This window comes from Podarcis bocagei (genome assembly GCF_964188305.1).
Source record: "Podarcis bocagei genome assembly, chromosome: 17".
NCBI lineage: Eukaryota > Metazoa > Chordata > Lepidosauria > Squamata > Lacertidae > Podarcis > Podarcis bocagei.
Genome location: NC_138143.1, coordinates 14,027,521 through 14,055,251, shown reverse-complemented (window position 1 = coordinate 14,055,251; position 27,731 = coordinate 14,027,521). Strand labels below are relative to the sequence as shown.

The 27,731-nt window shown below is 47.4% G+C and overlaps 1 protein-coding gene across 6 annotated transcripts in view; it reads left to right on the top strand.

Moving 5' to 3' along the window:
* The window catches only part of SMARCA2 (SWI/SNF related BAF chromatin remodeling complex subunit ATPase 2), a 124,357-nt gene that overhangs the window by 48,154 nt on the left and 48,472 nt on the right, over window positions 1-27,731 (top strand). For all 6 annotated transcript variants that reach the window (XM_081176073.1, XM_081176074.1, XM_081176075.1 and 3 more), the window contains 11 exons: window positions 2,650-2,780; window positions 3,032-3,089; window positions 5,553-5,653; window positions 6,269-6,419; window positions 8,708-8,871; window positions 15,134-15,200; window positions 17,635-17,745; window positions 19,716-19,958; window positions 20,729-20,842; window positions 22,515-22,622; window positions 24,640-24,726. In XM_081176073.1, the coding sequence (XP_081032199.1) occupies window positions 2,650-2,780; window positions 3,032-3,089; window positions 5,553-5,653; window positions 6,269-6,419; window positions 8,708-8,871; window positions 15,134-15,200; window positions 17,635-17,745; window positions 19,716-19,958; window positions 20,729-20,842; window positions 22,515-22,622; window positions 24,640-24,726 (1,335 nt within the window). The remainder of the gene's footprint in view (window positions 1-2,649; window positions 2,781-3,031; window positions 3,090-5,552; window positions 5,654-6,268; window positions 6,420-8,707; window positions 8,872-15,133; window positions 15,201-17,634; window positions 17,746-19,715; window positions 19,959-20,728; window positions 20,843-22,514; window positions 22,623-24,639; window positions 24,727-27,731) is intronic.

Below are 27,731 nucleotides of genomic sequence, written 5' to 3'. Positions count from 1 at the left end.
TGAAATTATCTCCATAATTTGCCACAGCAACACGTTGATTGTAAACGACTGGTTTCCATGTCAGACTACCATCTCACATAGAACTAGTAAGAAATAAAATATTTCACATTTTGCAATTAAGTAATTTGAAGGCACCCATTCTATAGCTGGGAAACATGTTTCATATTAACTTCCATGTGGTTGGCATTGCTTAAACAATGCACTCTGGAGTCAGTTGTACGATATTTTTGTTTCGTTATGGGAATTTATTTTAGCTTATACCCCCTTAAGTACCCTAGCTAATCAAGCAAACAGGCATCAGTGGTTTTAAAGTTTGCTGTGTTTTCTGGCATGCAGAAAGATGTGTAGCAAATTGGTTTAATGGAAGACACTGCCCAACACTTCTAATTGAAGTTTTTAATGAGTGCCCTTGCCGTTAATGAGCTATCTCACTAATGAGCATGCTGCAGTGCCCTATAAATGACTTCCGGAAGCTTCCGTCTGCGTGTCTGTTAGTATCTTTTACTGGAGACGTGACAGATATTATTATTTTTTGTTAGTGTAAAAGAAATAGGGGAGGCATAAGGCATGAGATTTCTAATCTAAAACCTCGTATCCTATCATTAAGAAAGAATAATACTGACAGTGCAATCATATAATATCTACTTGGAGGAAGTCCCACTGATCTGTAAGATTGCAGCCTTAAAATCCATCATATTTATAATAATTTTCTTTATAAATAGTAAGAAGGGAGCAGAAATTAAAATGATCCGTTTGGAGAAGCTGATGAATTCTTGTGGCTTCACACCATATTTCCTCTAATGTCTTTAATGGTGCTTATATTCATAATCTGCATGTGAATAGTTTGGTTCGATGCTAACTGTCAAGCATATTTGAAGTCAAGTAATAATTTGCACTGAGAGTAAACTTTGTAGGTGGTTTTTTGGGTGGGTAAAATAAATCTCTTTCTGTGTTCTTGTTTGCACATCGCATTAAACCATACCTCGTTTCAAGCAAACATGGTTTAATGGGAAAGAGGAGCGTGTTGTGGGGAACACAGCTCAGATACAGTTTTCGTGGAGGTCCTCTCCTTCCAGCCGCTGTGCTGCAGACGTAACAAGCCAGAGACTTGTAGTTTGTTTCCTCCCAATAAGCCATGAGTTGCAACCAAGGTTTATTCCTATCACGCTTCGGAGGAAACAAAACGGGCAAGATACTAGCTTGTTTTATTCGTGCTGTGGCCGAAGTGGATGAAGATCGTTGCTATATTTTTTGAGCAACATACTCCAGTACACTGTTCGTACTAAACAGTTTAAAAAATTGAATTAATGTGACGTGAACTTGGCCGGTGTGGCTTAGCATTGAAGACGATGCGCTCTGTGGCTGCCTATTTGCTCTCAGCTTCAGTCTCGTCGTGACCCAAATTGTGGGAGTTGGGTGGAAGAGCCAGGCTTTGGGTAAGGAGAACTGCGCCCAAAGTCTCTTCCAACTACAGTTGTACCTTGGAAGTCGAACGGAATCCGTTCTGGAAGTCCGTTTGACTTCCAAAACATTCGGAAACGAAAGCGCAGCTTCTGATTGGCTGCAGGAAGCTCCTGCAGCCAATCGGAAGCCCCGTCGGATGTTTGGCTTCCAAAAATAGTTCGCAAACTGGAACACTAACTTCCGGGTTTGTGGCATTCGGGAGCCAAAACGTCCGAGAACTAAGCTGTTTGAAAACTAAGGTACGACTGTATATGACTCTGATGGGACCAGGGCCGGATTTAGGTTTGATGAGGCCCTAAACTCCTGAAGGTACTGGCGCCGTTTCTATGTCCAGCTGTCCTTTGTCAACAACAAATGGTCGCTGATTTTTGTGTTGAATATATGCTATAATGGTAATTTATGGACCTCATAGGTATCTCAAGCCATTTGCCCATGTTGCCATGCAACCAGTCCATGCAAAATGTAGGCACCCTATATATAGAAAGGAGCAAACCAGGGATATTTGAGGGAGCAGGCTAGCAGACGGGGCCCATGACTTACATCATAGGAGCCTACACAACACAAAACATAGTTGCTGTATGTAGGTTTCATTTGTTTTTTATCTTATATTTTGGAAATGTACATCCAGTCTTTTTTTCCCTTTAATTTTTTTTGGGGGGGCCCAAGAGAGTGGGGCCCTAAGCTAGAGCTTGTTTAGCTTATACGTAAATCCGACTCTGGGGTTGTGGCGCTCATCTCGCTTTATTGGCCGAGGGAGCTGGTGAACAGCTTCCGGGTCATGTGGCCAGCATGACTAAGCTGCTTCTGGCGACCCAGAGCAGCGCACGGAAACGCCGTTTACCTTCCCGCCTACTTGCACTTTGATGTGCTTTCAAACTGCTAGGTTGGCAGGAGCAGGGACTGAGCAATGGGAGCTCACCCCGTCGCGGGGATTTGAACTGCCAACCTTCTGATCAGCAAGTCCTAGGCTCTGTGGTTTAACCCACAGCGCCACCCGGTCAGGGGTCCCTTTACCTTTTTAAATCTGGCACAGGATTGGAGCATCTAGTTGGCTTGGATTTCTGTGCAAGTGACGGCCACGTAGCTTGCAACTTTGGACTTGCCGTGACTAAGTTTGCCGTTCCTCTTCCAAAGAGAGAAGCTTCCTTCCACGCCTTAAACTTGACGTTTGTCCTTCAATTCCAGCCCATTGATGAGAGCAGTCAGATGAGTGATCTCCCAGTCAAGGTAACTCACACTGAAACAGGCAAAGTTCTCCTTGGACCCGAGGCTCCTAAAGCAAGTCAGTTGGATGCTTGGTTAGAAATGAACCCTGGGTAAGTAATTCTGCATACCCCACAAACCCACCTTGCCTTGCCTTTAATTGTACCGCATTGCACTGCACTGCATAACCTTGATTGATTTCGTGCTGCCTTTCTGGGCAAAAACTTGCCCCGAAGCGGCTTGTATCAAAATCATAGTATATCCTCTGCCTTTGAAATATTTTCAGATCTGTATTCTGTTTGTTTCCAAAGCTTTCTGATATACACATTTATTATTTACTCCTCTGCCTGTTTCTTCCCCGCAGATATGAAGTTGCACCCAGGTCAGACAGCGAAGAAAGTGGTTCTGAGTTTGAGGAAGATGTAAGTGACTGCTTCCTCTTGATACATGTATTTATCCAAAATATTATTTAATGCAGGGGTGCCCAATTTTTTTTCAAAGGCCAGATTTGATGAAGTGAACATGTGTGAGGGCTGACCAAAGCTTTTTTCAGGATTGAAGTTGTTCAGCTTTTTCTAGGATTTTACCCCAGGACATATACTGTCATGGGGGCCAGATTAAATCGACCGGCGGGCCGGATTAGGCCCCCGAAACAGACTTTGGACATGCCTGATTTAATGTAATTTCCATTCTAGGGACCAGAGAGTCAGATAAAGCATATAGGAAGCTCACTCTGACCATTAAAATAATTATTGCTAACACTGCCAGATAAATAAGGAGAAAGTAGCCTCCTTAGAATAGATTTCAGTGCTTTTTAGACCCTCCTCTCGCGGCTTGCGCTGTTAACTGGTAATGAGCTATTTGTGTGGCTTTCCTTGTCTAAACAAGAAGCTTCAATATGATGGGAGGGAAATTGCAATGCTATAATCCAATTAATTAACAGAGAAAATAGATTAGATGATATACGTCTTTAGGCCATGAAGGAATGCAGATTTCGTTTTGATTTCCAGTGACTGTGAATCGCTATAAACAGTGGGCTTTGTTTTTCTTGAGATTGCTCTCCAAGAAAGCAGATATAGGTTGTTAGTCCTTGGCATAGTTATAGTATCCTGTCTGCTTGCATCAACGTTACCTGCATACAAGACAACTTCTATTTCTCAGGAAAGTGTTATCTTTTTAATCAGTCCCTCATTAAAATACAGTAATGCACCAGAGAGTGGGGAGAGAGAAATCTGAAATGCAGCTGTTGGTATATTTTGCCACTTTAGCAATCAAGCGGGGATTCAGTAATATGCAAAATGGTGTTTAAAAGCATTGTAAGTAGAGACTTGGAAAATGTGCGCAGTTGAAGAACAGCAGGAAAAACTGAATATGCTTTGATTTCTCTCTAGCCTTTAGAATGCGGCACTTTTGGGTAAGAAAAAGTAAAAGGGAGCCTCTTAAATAAATAGGGCCTGTTCTGCCAAGGTTGCCTCTTCCTTCTTTGGCTTAGCATCCAGAGCTCACCTAAGGGGCCCCCACCTGGTTCCTGCTGATTCCAGGAGCAGAGGTCCAGCCACCCAGCTTTGGAAATACAATGGTACCTTGGTTGTCAAACTTAGTCCATTCCAGAAGTCCATTCCAAAACCAAGGCGCACTTTCCCATAGAAAGTAATGCAAAGTGGATTAATCCGTTCAAGACTTCTAAAAACAACCCCTAAAACGGCAATTAAACATGATTTTTTTCTATCTAACGAGACCATTGATCCATAAAACGAAAGCAATAATCAAGGCACTGTACTATAAAATAAATAAGACAGTATTGTAGATGATAAAAATGAAAATTGCTATTTTATTCTTGCCTGCACTGATGATAGTCATTGTTTGGATGGGGGGCTTTTATCCATTTCCTCAGTCACACAGTCGGTCAATCAGTAGCTGAACTGGGTTCCTCACAGTCACAAAAACCAATGATCCGCAAAAGTCTCAAAAACAAAAATACAAAATAAATAGCAAAATCTAAAGTGCCAAGCTTAATCTGTCCCAGAAGTCCGTTCGACTTCCGAAATGTTCAAAAACTGAGGCGCAGCTTCTGATTGGTGCAGGCGCCCCGGAAACAATCGCCGATAGGTGCATTGGACATTTGGCTTCCGAAAAATGTTTGAAAACCGGAACACCTACTTCTGGGTTTTCAGCGTTTGGGACCCAAGGTACCACTGTATTTGCATCAGGATGCTCTGAGGCAGCCTTTCGCCTTGGCCACATAACTGCTTATGGTCAAAACTGAGCCATGATAACCGCCGTGCAGCTTAATTGCTTACCGATGAAATACTTAAACACCCAGGGAAGGCACAGTAAAAAGGCAGAAATCAGATGAACAGTCCTTAGTATCTGAACACGCTGAGAGGTGCCCTTTTTTTAAAACAGTGGAAAACATTGCCTTGTGGAACAAAGTATTCTGAATAATTTCTGATTTTAAAAATACTAAGCAGCGGTTCATATAAGAAGGCCCAGTGACATTTAAAGCTTCACTTCTTCTTAAATGATGACCATCCTGCTATCACAGAATTCTAAATTTCATGTGACGCACCATGAGGTGGAACTGTGAAACGGAGTTCAGGTATTGTAAAGGCAGGAAGAGTGAGGAGGGGAAAAGCAATGAAGATTGTAAATCTGGAAATACTTTACAAAATTGTAAAGCAAAATATCTATCAAAACCACGCTAAAACCTTATTCCTGTGATGGTGGGCAAACGTTAGCTGGGCTTTCTGTTGGGAAGGAGCCTTTGGTTTCAGTAAAACAAAAGCCCAGAGACGTGAAAATGGGGGAACTTTGCACTTAGAAGGTTCCGAGTGGCGGCAGAGTTTTTGCGCAAGTTTGACAGCTGGGCTGCCTGTTTTCTGCAGGAAGATGATGAGGATTCAAGTAGGCAAGAAACAGATGAAAAGAGACACCTGGATCCAAACAGCGAAGACGTTCCAGAAAGAGACGCTAAGAAGATAATTGAGTGAGTCATTTGGGAAGCAGACCCTTTTGGGCACGGCTAGTTCTTCTTTCTTTCTTTTAAAATAATTTTTATTGAATTTTACAATTTTATAGTCCACACAATCATCACTATCACAAAAAACATGTATAAATCCCAACTCCTCCCCTGATTTCCCTCAACTTCCCCTTCTGGATATTTAAATATTTGTTTCTCCTGCCTGTTTTATTCTACCTTAACTTTGCAATCTTTTACCTAAATGTCATTGCGTTCATTTTCCAGTTAGCTTTGCTGAAGTGGTGAAGCTAACTGGAAAAGGAAGAGAAAAGGACAATAGCGACTTTAAAAAGGATGGGGAACCGTTTATGTTGTATTTACAGAAGTATTGTAAAGAAGTAGACTCACTAGCAGGGTTTGCGTAAACACTTCCAGTTAAGAAAACAAATATAAAAGTTAAGATGCAAAAACTGGGAAAATAATAAAATGCAAGATATGATTTGGGGAAAATGGTACAAAAATGATAAGAGTGCAATAACATTTGGGCACGGCTAGTTCTGTGTCCTTGCGCAAGAGCTAGAAAATCTTGAAGGAATTGTGCAGTTTAAATAAAGTGCTTCCCTTTCTCTTCTCACTTTGCAGGACGGCCAAACAAGATGTGGACGATGAGTATAGCATGCACGAATACAGCGCAGGAGAGTCTCAGTCGTACTACACTGTGGCGCACGCGATAGCCGAGAGGGTGGAGAAGCAGTCTTCCCTCCTGATTAATGGCACATTGAAACATTACCAGGTGTGCACCCCAGGGGGAGATGATGATGATAATTATAATCATAAATTATTATTTATACTCCTCCCATCTGGCTGGGTTTCCCCAGCCACTCTGGGCGGCTCCCAACAGAATATTAAAAACACGATAAAGCATTAAAAACTTCCCTAAGCAGGGCTGCCTTCAGATGTCTTCTAAAAGTCAGATAGTTGTTTATTTCCTTGACATCTGATATATCCTTCAGGTCTACTGGGCCGAAGCCATTTAGGGCTTTAAAGGTCAGCACCAACACTTTGAATTGTGCTCGGAAACGTCCTGGGAGCCAATGTGTGGTCCTGGCGGCCCCTCCCAATCACCAGTCTAGCTGCCGCATTCTGGATTAGTTGCAGTTTCCGGGTCACTTTCAAAGTCATCCCCACATGGAGCGCATGGCAGTAGTCCAAGCAGGATATAACCAGAGCATGTGCCACTCTGGCCAGACAGTCCACAGGTCTGCCTTTCATGGGTGCACTGATCATAAAACTCCCCTCCATGGATCTCTACCATAGGTGTTCTCAGACATTGTCCCAGTCAGTCTCCCTGGAAACATTTCAGCTTCACTGACTGATTAAGAATCAAGCAACTTTGGTTCTCGGTGGTTTCCCCTGAATATTTTAAAGCCGCCTTTCCTATCACGGGGCTCTGGATGTTGCAGGACTACAAATCCCATCATCCTTGACCATTGAGGGTCCTGGCTGGGGTGGGTGGCGCTTGCAATCCAAACCCTCTGGTTGGGAATTCTGCTTTCTTCCTTTCTGCATTATGTTGCCTGGCTGCGGCCTGGTCAGAAGGGGGGAAGCTTCCTATCAGTAGCACATTTTTCTTATCCCGGTGTTTGAGAGCTCCTTGCCCTTAGGGCTTCTCTGCAAAGCTGGCGCAATTTGAGTGCCCTTTCTGCTCAGACCTCTTGTGGCCTCAGGAGGTTCTGGTTCCGGAATGGCTGCATACAGAAAGGTACATGGAGCTCCTGGCACTGTATACTTTCTGCATGTTTCAGCCTCGCCCATTATGCTGGGAGATGTCATGGGCTGGGTTCATGGCTACCAAAATGCCCTCTCTCCTTGAACCGTTTCATGGCAACATGCATCTCAATAATAATGTTTTATCAGCTGCAGAATTCAAAATATCTCCCAGCAATTAATGAGTTCAAAGAGGAAACCTGCCATAATAATAATAATAATAATAATAATAATAATAATAATAATAAAAATAAAAAAATTGCTTATTTATATGTCGCCCATCTGACTGGGTTACCCCAGCCACTCTGTGCAACAAAAGAAAACACAATATGATCTTAAAAAGATCCCTGTACAGAGCTACCTTCGGCTGTCTTTTATAACTTTATTTCCTTGACATCTGATCGGAGGGTCTTCTACAGGGCGTGCACGACTATCCTGCATGAATACTCCTTCCCTTTTCAGCATTAACTGTGGTTTTAATATTGCATCAGCACTCCTATGAATCATGGCTAATGCGAATCGGTTTCCCTCTTAACCATGGTTTGTAGGCCCTCTTCACTTCCGGTTTTGAACTTGGTTCACATGGGCACCCTGGTTAGGACACTCCATGGTTAACATTCTAACCATGCTAACCTTCAGACCATGGTTTTGTGGGCAACATTAGCTACAGCTGGCCAATCGGACAGAACAGAAGACTGTGGTTGCAGCAGCCTGGCAGTGGAGGACAGTGTGTGCAACTTTCCAGTCCTACAAACCATGGTTTGAAGTATCATTTGAATTGAGTCTAAAACATGGGAAGGAGCACGCATGTCCAAGGCTGGCTTCCACTTTGCAAACCATGGCTACATCTTCACTGGACTTCACTTTTTTAATCCCCTCAGTTTCTCCTATCTCCTGATTAAAACTTAGCAGCTTTAGGAGGTGGATTTTTCCATCATAATGCACCAATATTTAATTGATTCTGTGCTCTTTATAATTTATTCCGAAGGAAGAGTCAGGATCATTGGTTGCCACCTGCAAGTTGGAGAATAGAGATTGTTCTAAAAGTAAATCAAGAATGTGTAACCCTGGAAATAGACGTTCAAGACACATGGGGACAGTTAAGAGCCTGCAGTGTGTTGCAGTGCGAGCGGCATTCATCTCTAGCCCTGTGGCCAAAGCGTCCGTCAATAAAAGCTGTGGCATACAGAGCTGCAGGGCATCACGCACAGGTTGTAATATCTGCGGCTTATTTTTCATGAAAGCCGAGGCGCGAGATCAAAACTTTGCTGTGCGCAGACTCCGGTTAATTGAGGCGATTCTCCTGCATTTCAGATCCAGGGCCTGGAATGGATGGTTTCTCTGTACAATAACAATCTGAATGGGATTTTGGCTGACGAAATGGGCCTCGGGAAGACCATACAGACCATTGCCCTCATCACTTACCTGATGGACCACAAACGGCTCAATGGCCCCTATCTCATCATCGTTCCCCTCTCGTAAGTAGATGAACTCCTCCTAATGTGTCTTCCCGTGTAAGAGTTGGGGTGTCTAGGCGACGTTTCGACGAGGTCTCACTCGTCATCTTCAGGCTGGTGCTTTCGGCTTCTTGTTACTAGAACAGAGCAGGATCTCAGTGTTTGAGTTCCTATAAATACTGTTGAGGGGGTGTGGTGTATAGCCTCCAACGTTCTGGGCAGAGAGGGAGTTCCCAGGTTAGTGTGCCTTTTCTTCTTTTGTTCCTTAATTACTTGAGGGATATCTTGAGTGATTTCTTGAGTGATATTCTGAGTACCACTTAGGAGGGTCATTAGGTGTGGATTAGTTGCTAAAGCTTTCGTGTCTTGACCTCTTGAGCTTGTGAAAAGTTTTTTTTGAGAAGATGGCTGTACTGCACTTAGTTGTGCTCTGGCTTGACTTCGTGTATAGGGGCGAGCTGTGGTTTTGTGCCTTGTGCCAGCCAGATCTGTGTAGGGATTGCAGGGGGGTGCAGCATCCGGAGGTGCCACTATGGTTTGGCTACTGGATGGTGTCTGTACTTTATCTGTGGAGAGGGTCTGGGTTTGGGTCTGGTGTGGTTGATTGGAGATGGCGTTCTGTGTGTCTCTGGTTCTGGTGTCGGTTTTTGTGGGGAGGGCTAATTTCCAGATGTCTGGCAGGCGGGACGTGTCGTCACGCTTGTTCATGTTGTGAGGGTGTTTCTCTATCTCGATGGCTTCCATGATTATTCTCTTGTGGTGATGTTCCATGTTAAAGAGCAATTTGGAATCTGCAAAATTAATTTCGTGTCCTGTTTCTTTCATGTGTTGGTAAAGAGAGGAAGTTTTTTCTTCCTCTCTTTACCAACACATGAAAGAAACAGGACACGAAATTAATTTTGCAGATTCCAAATTGCTCTTTAACATGGAACATCACCACAAGAGAATAATCATGGAAGCCATCGAGATAGAGAAACACCCTCACAACATGAACAAGCGTGACGACACGTCCCGCCTGCCAGACATCTGGAAATTAGCCCTCCCCACAAAAACCGACACCAGAACCAGAGACACACAGAACGCCATCTCCAATCAACCACACCAGACCCAAACCCAGACCCTCTCCACAGATAAAGTACAGACACCATCCAGTAGCCAAACCATAGTGGCACCTCCGGATGCTGCACCCCCCTGCAATCCCTACACAGATCTGGCTGGCACAAGGCACAAAACCACAGCTCGCCCCTATACACGAAGTCAAGCCAGAGCACAACTAAGTGCAGTACAGCCATCTTCTCAAAAAAACTTTTCACAAGCTCAAGAGGTCAAGACACGAAAGCTTTAGCAACTAATCCACACCTAATGACCCTCCTAAGTGGTACTCAGAATATCACTCAAGAAATCACTCAAGATATCCCTCAAGTAATTAAGGAACAAAAGAAGAAAAGGCACACTAACCTGGGAACTCCCTCTCTGCCCAGAACGTTGGAGGCTATACACCACACCCCCTCAACAGTATTTATAGGAACTCAAACACTGAGATCCTGCTCTGTTCTAGTAACAAGAAGCCGAAAGCACCAGCCTGAAGATGACGAGTGAGACCTCGTCGAAACGTCGCCTAGACACCCCAACTCTTACACGGGAAGACACCCGAAGACACCAAAACCTGCATCCCTGTACCCGTGAAAATCTACGAAAGCATATATATATATATATATATATATATACACACATAAAAGCACACGCTTAACAGTTTGACGAAGCATGCAGGAGGCTGTGCTGAGGGGGGACTCTGGGCTCCCTCTCTGATTGTCTTCCCTTCTTCTCACATGTCATTGGGGACCAGATGGCTGATAAAAAGCATTTAGCATTATTGTGCTTTTTAGTCATTAAAGCTTCTCCCTCCTGTGAGTCACAAGGGGGGAGCGAGAGAAATGCACGTGTTTCCTATTTCATGCGACATCCTTTTCCCTTTGTTTTTAAAGAATTTTAGCACAGCTGCTAGATCTGTAAAGGGGGTGCTCTCAACTGGCACCCTTTGCAGCATTGCAGCACCCTTGGTTCATAATACAGTGGTACCTCGGGTTAAGTACTTAATTCATTCTGGAGGTCCGTTCTTAACCTGAAACTGTTCTTAACCTGAAGCACCACTTTAGCTAATGGGGCCTCCTGCTGCTGCTGATGCCGCGCCACCGGAGCCCAATTTCTGTTCTTATCCTGAAGCAAAGTTCTTAACCTGAAGCACTATTTCTGGGTTAGCGGAGTCTGTAACCTGAAGCGTATGTAACCCGAGGTACCACTGTAGTCTTCCTTTTCCTCCTTTTGGTGTCGGTACCTCCTAGCTGTGAATATTTTTACTTGGTGACTCACCAGCCACCTTTGCAGCCGCCCCAGGCTCTGTGTAACGTTAGATTTGAAACAAACACAAAATTAACATCTCAGGGCCCAGATCCCCAGGAGGGAATTTTTTTCTTGGAAACATTGAGCTTTGGGGGTGGAAAAACACCCATATTGGTCTTATTAAGGTAGTGGTTTTAGTGAAAGCCAGTCGGCTGCATTATAAAGCGATCACGCCATCAAGTCAGACCTGCCTTTGTGCAGGTGTGCCTGGGCTTGCAGAGCACCTGATCACCTTTCTCCAAGGATGTCTGGGGGCTCTTCCTTCGCACCCTCCCAAATCAAAAGTCTGTAATCGAAATAAACGACACCGCTGTCTTTGACCCGGTTGCCTCGCCGCTTTAAACGGCAGTTGCGCAGAGCAGTAGTTGAAAGGTGAGCTTGCGGCGTCTGCTCCTCTCCTGCCTCCACACTGCCAGGTGGACTTCAGGTGACGTCGGATGCCAAGCACCCTCCACACCAGGGGTGCCTGAACTTTTTTCAAAGAGGGCCAGATTTGATAAAGTGAACATGCATGAGGGCCGACCAGCATTATTGACCTTCTTTAATGATTGAAGTGGGACGTGGGTGGCGCTGTGGGTTAAACCACAGAGCCTAGGACTTGCCGATCAGAAGGTCGGCGGTTCGAACCCCTGCAACTGGGTGAGTTCCTTTTGCTCGGTCCCTGCTCCTGCCAACCTAGCAGTTCGAAAGCACGTCAAAGTGCAAGTAGATAAAAAGGTACTGCTCTGGCAGGAAGGTAAACAGCGTTTCCGTGCGCTGCTCTGGTTCGCCAGAAGCGGCTTAGTCATGCTGGCCACATGACCCAGAAGCTGTACACCGGCTCCCTCAGCGAGTAAAGCAAGATGAGCGCCACAACCCCAGAGTCGGCCACGACTGGACCTAATGGTCAGGGGTCCCTTTACCTTTAAGGATTGAAGTAGTTGAGCTTTGTTTATGATTTTACCCAAAAGTTGTTGAGCTTTTGAAGTTGTCGAGCTTGTTTTAGGATTGACGTTGTTGAGCTGGTTTTACCACTTTACCCTAAGGTTGTTGGGCTTTTTTTAGGATTGAAGTTGTTGGGCTTTTTTTGAGATTTTACCCCAGGAAATAAACGGCCGCAGGGGCTGGATTAAACCGATGGGCCGTATTAGGCCCCTGAAACAGACTTTGGACATGCCTGCTCCAATCATACGATGATGAGCGGTAATGCTGGCCTCTTCTTGGCATAAACCCCTTGCGCTTGTTTGGGGAGAGCAAACAATGAGGCTCGGTTTGGGCAGGACGCTAAGCCAAGCTTCTCTCCCAGCAGCTCACCAGGAGCAAAACAGACACCGTTTTAGCTCCAGGGACCAATAGGCTGAGCATTCATTCACTTTTAAACCATAGTTAAGCTTCCCGGCGGTTTGCAGCCCAGTCAGCAACCTCATTGCAGCAGCAGCAGCGTCTGAACTTTTGAAACAATCAGAAATATTTTTTGATCTGTGTATTTGGATGGGGAGAGAGCAGTGACCCAACAGCAATAGCATGAAGAGCAAAGAGCTGCGTCCTCTCCCAGGGCTGGATCGGAATTTTTTAAAAATAAAAAAAAAATTCACAGTCCCCTATTACTATTTTTTTGCAAATATTTTTTATTGAGTTTTACATTTTTACCATCCAAATATCATAATGTACAACCAAAAATACAAATCCCAAATTCCCCCCTTCCCTCAACTTCCTTTTCTGGTTTTTTTGCAAACTTCCTTTTCCTGCTTATTTTAACATTTCTTCATTTTAATGTCTTTAAGATCATTATTGTTATTCCCCCTCCATTTTAACATATTCATCATATTTCCTGTATTTATTTTGTTGATTGTGTTTAATCAAACCCTGCTAGTGAGTCCATTTCTTTACATTTTTTCTGTAAGTACAGTGGTACCTCAGGTTACATACGCTTCAGGTTACAGACTGCGCTAACCCAGAAATAGTGCTTCAGGTTAAGAACTTTGCTTCAGGATGAGAACAGAAATTGTGCTCCAGCGGTGCGGCAGCAGCAGGAGGCCCCATTAGCTAACGTGGTGCTTCAGGTTAAGAACAGTTTCAGGTTAAGTACAGACCTCCGGAACGCATTAAGTACTTAACCTGAGGTACCACTGTATATCATAAATGGTTCCCAATCTTTTTTCAAATCTCTATTGTCTTTGTCTCTTAAGTCTTTCAGTTGGCTTCACCATTTCAGCATATTCCAACCGTTTTCCTTGCCATTCTTCTTCATCACTTTTCCATCCTTGGGCCAGCAAAATCCTAGCCACAGTTGTAGCGCCCATGAAGAGTCGTTTCTTCTTCTCTTTTGGCAGATCTTGACCTGAACACAGTGGTAGAATTCTCGCCTGCCACAGTCCCCTATTAACGTTTCCCCAAACTTTCACTTGCAAACTGAGAGGTTGGAAACCTGCTTGAAGAAAAACGAAACGAGCATCTGCCCAGCTGCTTTGTCCCTTTTCGTTGTACCGTCAGATCAGTTAGCAAGGAGCAATAAACACGCACAACAGGATTTCCATTTTCAGGGGAAATCTTGTGTCTTCAGAAGAGGACTGGGAAGCAAAGACCTCTAAGTGCAAAGAAATCACAGGGTTTGTAATTACAAGCCTGCTGCACTGTCTTTCCGCAAACAGATTCTGAAAATCCCCTCCTCTTCAGCAAAGCACTAAAATATATTCAGGCACTACATTGGACTCAAATTGGGCAAGTGTCTGCATGCATGTGAGAAAGGAGTCCTGAGTTGTGACCCAGGCAGCTTTTCCTCTTCTCTTGGCTGGTGTTTTTTTTGTAACACTGTTTTTATTCATTCTTATCTTTAAACTGCTGCATTGAGATATCTGTTTGTTTACATATGACTGGCGACAATTACGTAAAATTAAAAATAAATCAACAATAAAAACACCACAGGTAAATGTTTCTGAATACATTAACAAAGTTGTGCCAAAGTGTATATGCCAAAAATTATTACACTTATTCCAGATATGAAATGATGTATAGTGACATGTTTTGCTTAGATTGGGGACCAGAAGTAAAAGGTATTTTGTATCCATAGCAATTAGAATTTTTGAGGAAGGATGGAGGGAGGGAAGGTTAAAAAATTATGATATGTACTTCATGCACGCCAGGCGGCTGTAAACTATGGCTGCTGTTCTACCATATTATTCATGTAATCAATAGGGCCTTGTTTCTTTTGGCCTCTTTAAATTTTGTGTCCTTTTTTCCAATAATGCTGTTTGCCAGATTGCATTATACCATGGGTAGGCAAACCAAGGCCCAGGGGCCGGATCCGGCCCAATCGCCTTCTCAATCCAGCCTGCGGACGGTCTGGGAATCAACGTGTTTTTACATGAGTAGAATGTGCCCTTTTATTTAAAATGCATCTCTGGGTTATTTGCGGGGCATAGGAAATCATTCTTTTATTTATTTATTTTTTTCAAAATATAGTGTGTGTCCCCCCCCCCCATGGTCTGAGGGACAGTGGACTGGCCCCCAGCTGAAAACGTTTGCTGACCCCTGCATTATACCATTGGTCCCCAGTTAATAATTGGAATGATTTCCATGTCCTGGCAATAGTTGTCTTTGCAGTGGTTAATAGGTGTGTTAGGAGTTATCTGTTTCCAATCTTCAGCTTATTATGACTATGTTTTCAGGGGCCGTCCTACTCTCAAGTAGGTAAGCAGAGCCCGTCCCGGGGACTGCCTGCTCCTGGGAGCCTTTTCTGAGATGACGAGAAAAGCTTCTGCTCTCCTTTGGTCTCGCACCTTGAAAATCAAAAACCAAGCTGTAGACTTTGTTATATCTTTTATTGTTAAGACTGCAGAGCTCTTAAGACAATTTATAGAACCATCGGTTTTGAGATGCTTTGTGTTCTTAATCTTTTACACAGGACTTTATCCAACTGGACTTACGAGTTTGACAAATGGGCTCCTTCTGTCGTGAAAATCTCCTACAAGGTTTGGATGTCCTTTATACGCAAATATAAAGTGGGCAGTATAAACACATAACCCCCCCCCCATCTATTTAGTTGTGTGGTTTTTCTGTGCACTGAAAACAGCTCACCGTATTTTACTGCGCTTTGGACGCCCCCTATTTTGGTGGACTAAATTTAAAGAAAATGAGGGGAAATGGCCCAAAGCTGTTGAGCTTTCTAAAGGGGGAGTTGCACGTGTGCCATCACCCCAGCAGGGCGATTGCTGGGGGTTGGCAAAGTGGGCAGCCGCTCCCCCCAAGCCACTGCAGGCGGGAAACGCTCCCTAGAGCACGGACAGGCACGCAACTTCCCCCTACGCTGCTGCGGGAAACACACCCTAGAGTGCACATCTCCCGCAGCAGCATGGGGGGAGTTGCGCGCCCCCCCCCAGCCAGCTGGCTGGCGGTGCACAGCCCCCCCCCCGCCACTATCCATGTATAGGATGACCCCAGTTTTTTCACACAATTTTTGAGCCCAAAAAACCCTCGTAAATAACACGGGAAAATACAGTAATCAGTACACTTGATCCAGGCTTGTTGCCATCAGCTGCCGGCCCCCTTGGGCACGCGATGGCGCGGGACGTGCAGAGGGAGCCGGTCCGCTTCCTGGGATCCGGCGTTTCTCATTGGCTGCTGAAGCGCCGCGGTGATCCCAGCAGGCGGGGGAGGGGCTCAGCCTCGACCCAGACCAGACAGGAGACTTCACCTCTCTAGGTCATGCATGCCCAGCAGAGGCCTACCCCTCCCCAGTTCGAAGCCCATTGTGCTTCTGCAAAGTCCCTCCCTTGTTGTAATATACTCCTGCTATGGATACATTCAGTTCAGTGCCGGATTTATGTATAAGCTCAACAAGCTATAGCTTGGGGCCCCCCAAAATGTAGAGGGGGAAAACCCTGGATACTTCTTCTTAATTGTATTTCAGGTCAACAATCACTTTGATAAAATAAAAATTTGTTATGTGCAAATGGCTTGAGATACCTATGAGGTCCATAAGTCACCATATAGCATATATTCAACACACAAATAACAGGGAGAATTTGTTGTTGACAAAGGACAGCTGGACATAGAAAGGGCCCCATTACCCTCAGTAGCTTAGGGCCTCATCAAACCTAAATCCACCCCTGGTACAGTTGCTGGTTAAAAGGGTCCCGAAATTATTTTGGGCTCTACATAGTGGGCCTCCTTGTGTTGAGGTTCTGCCTTCCTCGTGGCCTCAAGTCTTGGCTCAGTTCCTGTTGTCGTCACAACTTTGAGCAAAGGTCAGCATCAATAGCTGTCTGTAGAGTTTTGGGTGGGGCTGCCCCAAAGGCCGTGGCCCCAGCTTGGGGGGGGGGTGCTGAGTCTGACCATCATCCCCCCAGGGGCCGGGCCTTCTCAGAGGGGGGCTCCCCTGGGGTAGACCCCTGACGCTTTGTGACGCCCTTGCGGCTCACCCGGCTGCAGGATGGTGGCGGGAGAATAAGCCTGCCTTGCCCCGTGTCGCGCAATCTCTGCTCATGGCCGTGACCAAGAGATGATGGTGTTCCCAATCTATCTCTGGTATGCTATTGGCTCCTGGAAACTCCCCTTGTGCAAGTTCAGTGCAATTTATAACAAGTCACAGTTACTTTCAGACATTGAAATGCAGCCGGAAATCGTTAATGATTGTAAGTGTTCTAGCTGGAGCAAGACAGATGATAAATTCTGTATGGTTCTGTACGGATAAATTCTGTACGTCCTGAAATATTTGGTGTAAATCATAGAATTGTAGAGTTGAGGGACCCTGAGGAGCATCTACCCCAGCCCCAGCCCCCAATGCAGGAATACGTAGCTGCCCCATACGGAAATCGAACCTGCAGCCTTGACCTTGCCAGCACCACACTCTAACCAACTGAGCTATCCAGGAGTATAATACAGTAGAACCTCAGCTTAATGTTACCCCTGGGTAACATAAACTTTGGGTTGCAAAAGCGGCAAACTCAGAAGTATTTTCCCAGGTTTCGCTGCATGCGCAGAAGCGCTCTATCGTGTCATGCACAGAACAGGCACCTCTGGTTGCGGAAACCTTGGGATCAGAACCTGTCCGCAACCAGAGGTACCACTGTATGTGAGCTTTCATGTCATGGCTTTTATCGGAGATTTCAGGTGGTTTACCAATACTGAATTAGTTCACCGTTGGACTAATTCAGCCCCTGATATTCTTAGGAAGGCGCTTGTAAACAATATGGACCTTCAGCCTAACTTGGAACAGCAATAAGACCTGTTATCTGAGTGGAGTTTTCTGTCCGGGAGCAGAGCCATTGACAGTGGCAAAGTAATTACAATTTACTTTTTCTCCAGCTTGTTCTGGAGAATTTGCTCATTGCAACAGGACCCTTGCAATTTGTTTTGCATTTATGTACCCTCGTTTCAGGGGATGCTTTTCTTTTCTCTTTCCAGGGCACACCTGCGATGCGCCGATCCCTCGTCCCTCAACTCCGTAGCGGGAAATTTAATGTTCTTTTGACGACTTACGAGTACATAATAAAGGACAAGCACATTCTTGCTAAGGTAAGGCTGCGTTTCTGGCTCCTCTTGGGGACGTGGTCTCTTGCCCTCGCCCCAAACAGCCAGGATTGCACCTGGCAAAGAGACTCCTGGCCCTGCACCCGCCATCGCTGTTGTCTTTAAAAGGCAGTTCTGCGTTTCTCTGCCTGAATGGAGGCGTTGGGCTTTTCTTCCAGCCCATTCACCGTCTCCTCTCCTGCTGTGCCACTTTCAGGGCTGCGGACGAGAGAATGGCTTCGCTGCCTGTGGATCTCGTCAATGCCTCCCCACCATCGCTCCACGCAGGAGCGTCTGCATCCTCCCAGTGACATTTATTGTGGGGCCCTGCTATTCCATTTTGATCCACGGCTCTTCTCTCGCTCTTTGTTTTCCGAGCAGAGACAAACACGACCAGCAAAAGGACTCCGGCTGTGTAGCCGCTTTCTGGATGTGGGGAGATAATAAGGGGCCAGAATGAAATCTATCTTCATTTTCATTTGTGCATTTACACCCGATAGCTCAAAATCACTGCTTTTGATCTGAGTGTCTCCTGAATAGTTAATAGACTCTGAAAAGTGGGAGCTAATCTTTGGGAACCATGGCTTCTGCGGAAGTGGAGGCATTTAAGTAACGGAGTTCCAATTGTCATACATCAGAGCCTGTGAATTTCTTAATGAGCTTTCATGTGCTTGCCATAGTCAACTTTTCATTGGTAGTTTTCTGACCATCTCCCCCCTGGCCTAATATTCAATTGAGAACACGCATTCCTGGGCACAAGCACCTTCTGATGGGCTTTTTGAGGATAGCTTATTTAATCTTTGCAAAGATTTCCATCCTTTTCATTTTTTTAAACTTCTTTTCTGTGGTTTGAATCCAGCTTTCACCCAATTCCTCCCTCTCCTTTCAAATCCGCCCGTGGCTCTTTGAAGCATCTCCTGATGGGGACATAATTTTGCTTGCAAAGTGGCCCTCATAAAACCAGAATTTGGAGCGCTTGGTTTCATTATTGCTTCGGAAAAACTGCCGACAGGCTCTGCACCAAGTGCACCGCCCCAGATTCACGGCTGGCCAGTTAGAATTTCTTTTTGGGCCACAGAACCAGCATGCATTTGTAGTTGCCTATGGGGTGACAAGCCCATTCTGTTTTATCAGCTTGGCTGTCAGGCTCATACGCTTTGGTTTCCGAACATTTTGGAAGTCGAACGGACTTCCGGAATGGATTCTGTTCGACTTCCAATCTACAACTGTACAGTGGTACCTCGGGTTATAGACGATTCATGTCACAGACTCCGCTAACCCAGAAATAGTACCTCAGGTTAAGAACTTTGCTTCAGGATGAGAACAGAAATTGTGCTCCGGCGGCGCGGTGGCAGCAGGGGGCCCCATTAGCTAAAGTGGTGCTTCAGGTTAAGAACAGTTTCAGGTTAAGAATAGACCTCCAGATCGAATTTACTTCTTAACCCTAGGTACCATTGTACGTTGAATAGAACAGAGGGGACAGGGCTGACTTAAGCATATGCGGTGATGGGGTGCAAAGATCCACCTGGCGTCCTCCCTCCCCAGGTTGCCTAGTCCCAGGCGTGCAGGAGGGCAGAGCCAGCCAGCCCCCTCAGCGTCTCGCTGGCTCAGTCTCCCCCGAACTCGCGGCGCAGAGCTGCCCGCTGCGGCACTCCGACCAATGGGCTTCCCCGGACTCCCTGGGCCTGGCGCCCCTGAGAGCGCGGCACCCAGATGCCCCCCACCCCTAGCACCTATGGGTAAGACGGCCCTGAGGGGAGAACAAGTTTGGCCCACAGGCCCCACAAAATCCCTCCACTGCCAGGCCGTTTTGAGGGAGCCACGCCAACCCTGCACCTAACATGGTTGCATTTTGGGTGTTCTGGTCCTGCTGAATCTTTTGGTTTTTTATTTTTGAGCTGAAGGCCCGCAACTGTTTTAGGATTTGCACGCGTAGAACTAGGGGAAGAAAGTTTCGTCGTCTTGTCTTTTCGTAGATTCGGTGGAAGTATATGATTGTCGACGAAGGCCATCGCATGAAGAACCACCACTGCAAGCTCACTCAGGTGCTGAACACACACTACGTCGCCCCCAGAAGAATCCTCCTGACGGGGACGCCCTTGCAGAACAAACTGCCGGAGCTTTGGGCTCTTCTGAATTTTCTCCTCCCCACCATTTTCAAGAGCTGCAGCACCTTTGAGCAGTGGTTCAACGCCCCTTTTGCCATGACCGGAGAAAGGGTATGATGATGATTATGATGATGATTATAATTTTAATTATAATTACAATAATAATTTATTTTTTGTTCCCCGCCCACCTGGCTGGGTTTCCCCAGCCACCCTGGGTGGCTCCCAACAGAGTATTAAAAACACGATAAAAGATCAAACATTAAAAACCTGCCGAAACTGGGCTGCTTATGGGATGTTGCTCGCTTGTTTGTATCACGCTGTGGGACGCGGGTGGCGCTGTGGGTTAAACCACAGAGCCTAGGACTTGCTGATCAGAAAGTCAGTGGTTCGAATCCCCGCGATGGGGTGAGCTCCCGTTGCTTGGTCTCTGTTCCTGCCAACCTAGCAGTTTGAAAGCACATCAAAGTCCAAGTAGATAAATAGGTACCGCTCCAGCGGGAAGGTAAATGGCGTTTCCGTGTGCTGCTCTCGTTCGCCACAAGCGGCTTAGTCATGCTGGCCACATGACCAGGAAGCTGTACGCCGGTTCCCTCGACCAATAAAGCGAGATGGGCACCACAACCTCAGAGTCGGCCACGACTGGACCTAATGGTCAGGGGTCCCTTTACCTTTACCTTATACTTTTCAAGCATACTTTCCATGTTACCATGATGATGCTAGCCTCTCTAAATTAGGTTTTTTTAAAAAACCCTCTAAATAAACTCTTCGGATTCTCAGTTTGCTAAACCATAGAGATACATGCTACAGATCGAACAGTGCAATTTTGGTTCTTTAAAAAAAACCCCATACATGTTATTTTTTCATTGTGCTCTTTCCTGCAGGTGGATTTAAACGAGGAAGAGACTATTCTGATCATCCGACGCCTCCACAAAGTTCTCCGCCCTTTCTTGTTACGGAGGCTGAAGAAAGAGGTCGAATCTCAGCTGCCAGAAAAGGTTTGTGGAAGAAGGAAGACCTTCTGAAGTTTTCTAATGTTCTGTATTAAATCCAAAATTCACAATTCCACAAAATGAGCAGCAAAAACATACTGTATTTTTCGCTTTATAGGACGCACTTTGCTTTAGAGGGGGAGAACAAGGGGGGGGAAATTCTCCCCCTCTCTGCTCAGCGCCCCTTCAGCAAAGCGGCAGGAGAAACGGAGCCCCTTCCATTTCTCCTCCTCCTTGGCTGAAGGGGCGCTGCGCAGCTCTCCCTCTCTGCTGAAGCCAGGAGAGTCTTGCTCTCCTGGCTTCAGCGAAAGGAACCCGAAGCCTGCGGAGCACAGGGAGAACCCGCACTGCGCTCCTAAGGCTTCAGGCGGCGATCCCTGAAGCCTGGAGAGCGAAAGCAACATGAAGCCTCCAGAGCGTGGAGGGAGCACTCCCTCTGTGCTTCGGATGCTTCGTGTTGTTATCGCTGAAGCCAGGGAGCCTGCATTCGCTCCATAGGATGCACACACATTTCCCCTTAACTTTTGGAGGGGAAAATGTATCTTATAGAGTGAAAAATACGGTATTTCTGAAGGCAAAGACTAATTGAGCTTGGTTGGCTCTGAATCTTGCCTTGTTTCCCCCTTCTGTGTTGTAAGCACAGAGAATATCAGGGGCAGAAAAATGAGACTTTGGACACAACAAGATATGAGCCCGTCTGCATCGCCCAGTGTCCAGTAGTCATGGAATCTGTATCTACAGAATCACCTTTTCCTAAAATCACAATAATTTCTATTGGTCTCCATTGCTGTCTTTTGCTGTGTGCTCCCTTTGCACCTCTGCCTAGTCTGTAACTCTCTTCATTAAGAATAAGCCTCCTTTTGTTTCCTGCTTGGCAGGGGGTTGGACTCGATGGCCCTTGTGGTCTCTTCCAACTCTATGATTCTATGATTTTTACAGATTGCACCCAAGGCAATATGAGATAAAAACAATCTTCTGATCTCCCTAGGGCATCATCTAATGCTTTCACAACTCAGATATTCCCCAGTGTCAAGACTTGTGAGATAGAGAGTGCATCTGGAACTTTAGAATTCTTAAGTCAGGAGCCCACAGTCCCACAGAAAAACCCATTCCTAGTTGCCTCCTCTCTGCAGACTTCTTTTATTTCAGTGGTATAATTTAAGGGGGAAGTCATTTGGTTGTTGGCGTTGTTATGGGATTAGGAGTCCTTGCTGATCTCCTGCAAATCACCCAGAAAATATGTATTTTGCCCACCCCTGCCTTAAAGCAGATCTGGGCAGAAGAAGGCAGAAATGGATCTGCCGTTCAGTCGCTTGGCGATTTGCAGTATATCTGCAAGGATTTCTGATGATGTAGTTGTTTAACGATAGCAGCAACAAAACGGCTCCACCCTCAGCTAAATTATGCTGCTAAAGTGAAAAAATCTCCAAGTAACCAGATTTGTCTGGTCAGTTCTGGTTCTTCTCTGTGCTGGGCTTTGGCAGATGACTCTTGGGTTTCTACTAGATCAAGTAGATCCCGTAAGCTTGAAGTCTTTCCAGCTCTGCTTTAGAAAATGTATTGTGGCTTATGGTGCCATTGTAGTCAGACGTTTAGAGATAGTGTGAGATTCTCGCCAGGGCAAAAGGCTTTTCCATTACTCTGATTTTTTGAGTGACACGTTACTTGCTCCTCTCAGGTGGAATATGTGATCAAGTGCGACATGTCGGCTCTCCAGAAGATCTTGTACCGCCACATGCAAGCCAAAGGGATCCTCCTCACAGACGGCTCGGAGAAGGACAAGAAGGTGAGCAGATTACAAGAGAGATCTGCTCTCTTTCTCAGAGCAACCCTATCCTGATCAGCTGTGTAACCCGAAGAAGTCAACGAGAAGCCTTTGGGGGGTCCTCCCCACCCCTGGCCAGTCAGGGCTTGGGAGAGGGGGTGGGGGGTGATTTGTACGTTTCCGAGTACGCTCCAAGTACTCCCAGTATGTTTCCGAGCACAATTCAAAGTGTTGGTGTTGACCTTTAAAGCCCTAAATGGCCTCGGCCCAGTAGACCTGAAGGAGCGTCTCCACCCCCATCGTTCTACCCGGACACTGAGGTCCAGCACCGAGGGCCTTCTGGTGGTTCCCTCATTGCGAGAAGCAAAGCTACAGAGAACCAGGCAGAGGGCCTTCCCGGTAGTGGCGCCCGTCCTGTGGAACGCCCTCCCACCAGATGTCAAAGAGATAAACAACTACCTGACATTTAGAAGACATCTTAAGGCAGCCCTGTTCAGGGAAGTTTTTAATGACATCTTAGTGTATTTTTGGTCTTTGTGGAAGCCGCCCAGAGTGGCTGGGGAAACACAGCCAGATGGGCGGGGTACAAATAATAATAAATTATTATTATTATTATTATTATTATTATTATTATTATTATTATTATTAGCACTTCTCTGCTGGCAAACAGGATCATGGCCAGCGGTGGGCGGGGGGGGGGCGGTGGCAGAGGAGGGGCTTTACTGCAGCAGAGGCCGTAGCATCACCCAACTGGAAGGAAAGGTCCCTGCTGTTAGTGGCCAGTCATAGGGGTGGGCGATATCTGTTTTTCAACATTGTGATCTTTCACCAGCTAAACATTGCGATATACTGATATATCACCATGTCTGAAATAAGATGGAGCTATGTAGAGGCATTGGCTAGCTTCACGGTTTTTCCCGGATCGTGATTTTTGCCGGCGCCAGGTTCAGGGGAGAACTGAGCCGGCAGAGTTAACCGGGGCTGGAGGAATCGAGAGAAGCTTTGGCCGGCTTCACGGTTTTTCCTGCATCATGATCTTTGCATAGCAAGAATTACAAATCCGACACAGTGGAACCTCGGTTGTCAGACGTAATCCGTTCTGGAAGACCGTTTGACTTCCAAAACGTTCAACAACCGAGGCGCAGTTGCCGCTCGGCAAATTCCTTTTTGAAAAATGAGGAAATGCACCGCGGAAGCCGTTCGACTTCCGAGACACGTTCAAAAACGGAAGCATTTGGTTGTCGGTGTTCGGGTTCAAAATTGTTTGGATTTCGAAGCGTTCGACAGCCGAGGTTCCACTGTATCACAATATGGACTCCAGACTGGTTCTGGGTAATATATCAAGATATTGCCCAGCCCTAGCCAGTAGAAAGCCCCGAAATGCAGGATATGGCAGGATGGGATGCTGGGAAATTTGGATCCAGTAGATCTGATGTGTGGAGCCCTTAGCTAGCCAGCCTGGGGCTAATGTAACTTTCTTTTTTAAAAAGGCTTTCCTACCCTGGCTGGGGCAAGCCGGCAGGACTCACTATGTCCCATGTAGGACCAGTCTGGATAGCTGGCCTTGGTGAAGATTTGACATTTTCATCCCCCAAAAGTTTTTGATTTTGAGTTTCCACCGAAATGAGGCTGCATTTTAATGTTGTATTTTAATCTTGTTTTAAGTTGTATTTTAATCAATTGTTTTTATACCTGGTGTTAGCTGTCCTGATCCCGGTCTTGGCTGGGGAGGGCGGGGTATAAATAATAATAATAATGATGATGATGATCATGATCATGATGTTCCTGTGCCTCAGTGCCTCCTAGTCACAGTTTGGACTTCTCCTGGCAGATTTCATTATAGCTGGAACATTGGAGTGCTTTGAAATCCCTACAGCTCATGTTAACTAACATGAAATAGGAGTCTGGGATATTTAGGGGTAAAGTGTATTACTAGAGGCCTAAAGTGCGTCTGCAGTGTTGTATGGTCTGCTAAGTTTTGTAGGATCTTCCCCCATTTCCACTGGACTTTGTGACGTCTCATCTGTTCCTTCCTCAGGGAAAAGGAGGCGCCAAGACTCTAATGAACACCATCATGCAATTAAGAAAGATCTGCAATCACCCCTATATGTTTCAGCACATTGAGGTGAGTCAACGTTGCTCCGTTGTTATCTCAGGGGTTAATGGGATAGAGGAGACTTGGACTTTGTTCTTTCTGGTCTTAAATTATTCTGTGTAGGGCAGAGCCAAAGGGGGAAGCCCCCAGGGTGTGCAAAAACAGCCTCTTTAGGGAACTTTAGGGGGGGGAGAAATATGTTTTTAAAAAATCAAAATGCCAGCAATAAAAGGAGGTGAAGGTGTTTGTCCCTCATATGAGGAGGAATTTTTCAGGCACAGACTCTGTTGCCTCACAGAGTAGTATTTCTCCAATTGGAATGTAACCCCCCCCCCAACAGGGCTTGGCAAGGTTTACCTCACCTGGGCCGGTTTACTCTGGTGGAGATCCCTCCCTAGGCTGGATCGCGTCCCCCCCCCCCACGATTTCTAGCACCCACATCTGCACAGACACGATTTCTGGCCCCTGCGCCTGTCATTTTTGGCGTCTGCACAGACACGATTTCCGGCGCCACGGAAGCGAGTTCCCACGCCGCGCGGCACCGGTTTAGCACAGCATGCGGAGACTTGCTGAGCGGGCGGCTCGGTTCATGGACGGCTTGTGGGCCGGTTAAACTACCCCCGTGGGCCGCTTTTGGCCCATGGGCCTTTGGTTCCTGACCCCTCTTCTACAACCTTGCAGTGGAGGTCTACCCAGGACAGGTCTCACTGATGATCCAACATGCATTGGAACAATGAAACAATGCGCAAAGCTTGTTTTTGAGGATTGTCTAAGGAAACTTTTGCCTGTAACTGCATTTGTGGATCTTTCCCATAAGCTAGAGTCATGTGCCACCCTGAATGATACAAAATATATTTCATCTTCTTCTAGCTTAATTGTTTTTAAAAGGTTCATTTTTATACACCATTTGCAAAGGAATATTCAGGCAGGATTTAATCTTATTAATGTTAATTAATGCTATTCTTTTATGTAAGACATATACATATTGGTACATACTGAAATTTTTCATACCGTATTTTGCGCCCCATAAGACGCTCCGGCCCATAAGACGCACCTAGTTTTTTGGGGGGGAAATAAAGAAAATTTTTTTTATTTCTCCCCCAGGTGCGGGGCTGGAAGAACCAGGTCGGGGAACAGTGGGAAGGCACGCTCTGCCTCCCCGCTGTCCCCCGAGCTTGTGGGGCTGGCGATGGGGAGAAGTGCACCAGTCCCGGGAGGGCAGGCAGCTCTGTGCCGCCATCCCGAGCGGGGCGGGACTTAGCGCCCCGCTCGGGATGGCGGCGTAGACCTGCCTGCAGTCCCGCGATGGCAGGCAGCTCTGTGCCACCATCCCGAGCGGGGCGGGACTTAGCGCCCCGCTCGGGATGGCGGCGCAGAGCTGCGCTGCTCCCAGGAGCGCAGGCAGCTCTGCTGGGCCACCGGGAGCGGAGCGGAGCTTCTCCCCCGGCTCCCGGTGGCCGGGCAGAGCTGCGCTGGTCCCAGGAGCGCAGGCAGCTCTGCACGGCCCCCGGGAGCGGGGCGGAGCTTCTCCCCCGGCTCCCGGTGGCCGGGCAGAGCTGCGCTGGTCCCAGGAGCGCAGGCAGCTCTGCAGGGCCACCGGGAGTGGGGCGGAGCTTCTCCCCCGGCTCCCGGTGGCCAGGCAGAGCTGCGCTGGTGCCAGGACCACAGGCAGCTCTGCAGGGCCACCGGGAGCGCGGCGGAGCTTCTCCCCCGGCTCCCGGTGGCCGGGCAGAGCTGCGCTGGTCCCAGGAGCGCAGGCAGCTCTGCAGGGCCACCGGGAGCGGGGCGGAGCTTCTCCCCCGGCTCCCGGTGGCCGGGCAGAGCTGCGCTGGTCCCAGGAGCGCAGGCAGCTCTGCACGGCCCCCGGGAGCGGGGCGGAGCTTCTCCCCCGGCTCCCGGTGGCCGGGCAGAGCTGCGCTGGTCCCAGGAGCGCAGGCAGCTCTGCAGGGCCACCAGGAGTGGGGCGGAGCTTCTCCCCCGGCTCCCGGTGGCAGGGCAGAGCTGCGCTGGTCCCAGGAGCGCAGGCAGCTCTGCACGGCCCCCGGGAGCGGGGCGGAGCTTCTCCCCCGGCTCCCGGTGGCCGGGCAGAGCTGCGCTGGTCCCAGGAGCGCAGGCAGCTCTGCAGGGCCACCAGGAGTGGGGCGGAGCTTCTCCCCCGGCTCCCGGTGGCAGGGCAGAGCTGCGCTGGTCCCAGGAGCGCAGGCAGCTCTGCACGGCCCCCGGGAGCGGGGCGGAGCTTCTCCCCCGGCTCCCGGTGGCCGGGCAGAGCTGCGCTGGTCCCAGGAGCGCAGGCAGCTCTGCAGGGCCACCAGGAGTGGGGCGGAGCTTCTCCCCCGGCTCCCGGTGGCAGGGCAGAGCTGCGCTGGTCCCAGGAGCGCAGGCAGCTCTGCAGGGCCACCGGGAGCGGGGCGGAGCTTCTCCCCCGGCTCCCGGTGGCCGGGCAGAGCTGCGCTGGTCCCAGGAGCGCAGGCAGCTCTGCACGGCCCCCGGGAGCGGGGCGGAGCTTCTCCCCCGGCTCCCGGTGGCCGGGCAGAACTGCGCTGGTCCCAGGAGCGCAGGCAGCTCTGTGCAACCCTCGGAGCCGGTCTCCCGAGGGTTGCGCAGAGCTTCCTGAAGCCTGGAGAGCGAGAGGGGTCGGTACGCACCGACCCCCCTCGCTCTCCAGGCTTCAGCCAAAGCCTGCATTCGCCCCATAAGACGCAGGCACATTTCCCCTTCATTTTTGGAGGGGGAAAAGTGCGTCTTATGGGGCGAAAAATACGGTACTTTATTAAGATGACATGCTGTGTTTACAATATAAGCTTTTTATTGGCTCTTTATTTACCAATCCATCCATTTCGATAAGTTGCAAGTAGTTTGCCAGTTGTTTCACATCAGAGAAGTATGTTTATTACGGTGTGGTTTATGCACTAATAAGAGAAATACCATTTTAAAAATATGTTATTTTAACTAGCACCGCCAACCTAGGTCCATGAGTTTAGAAAGAGTTATGTTGGGTGTGATTTAATCTAGTCGTGTTAAGTAATTTGCTGTTC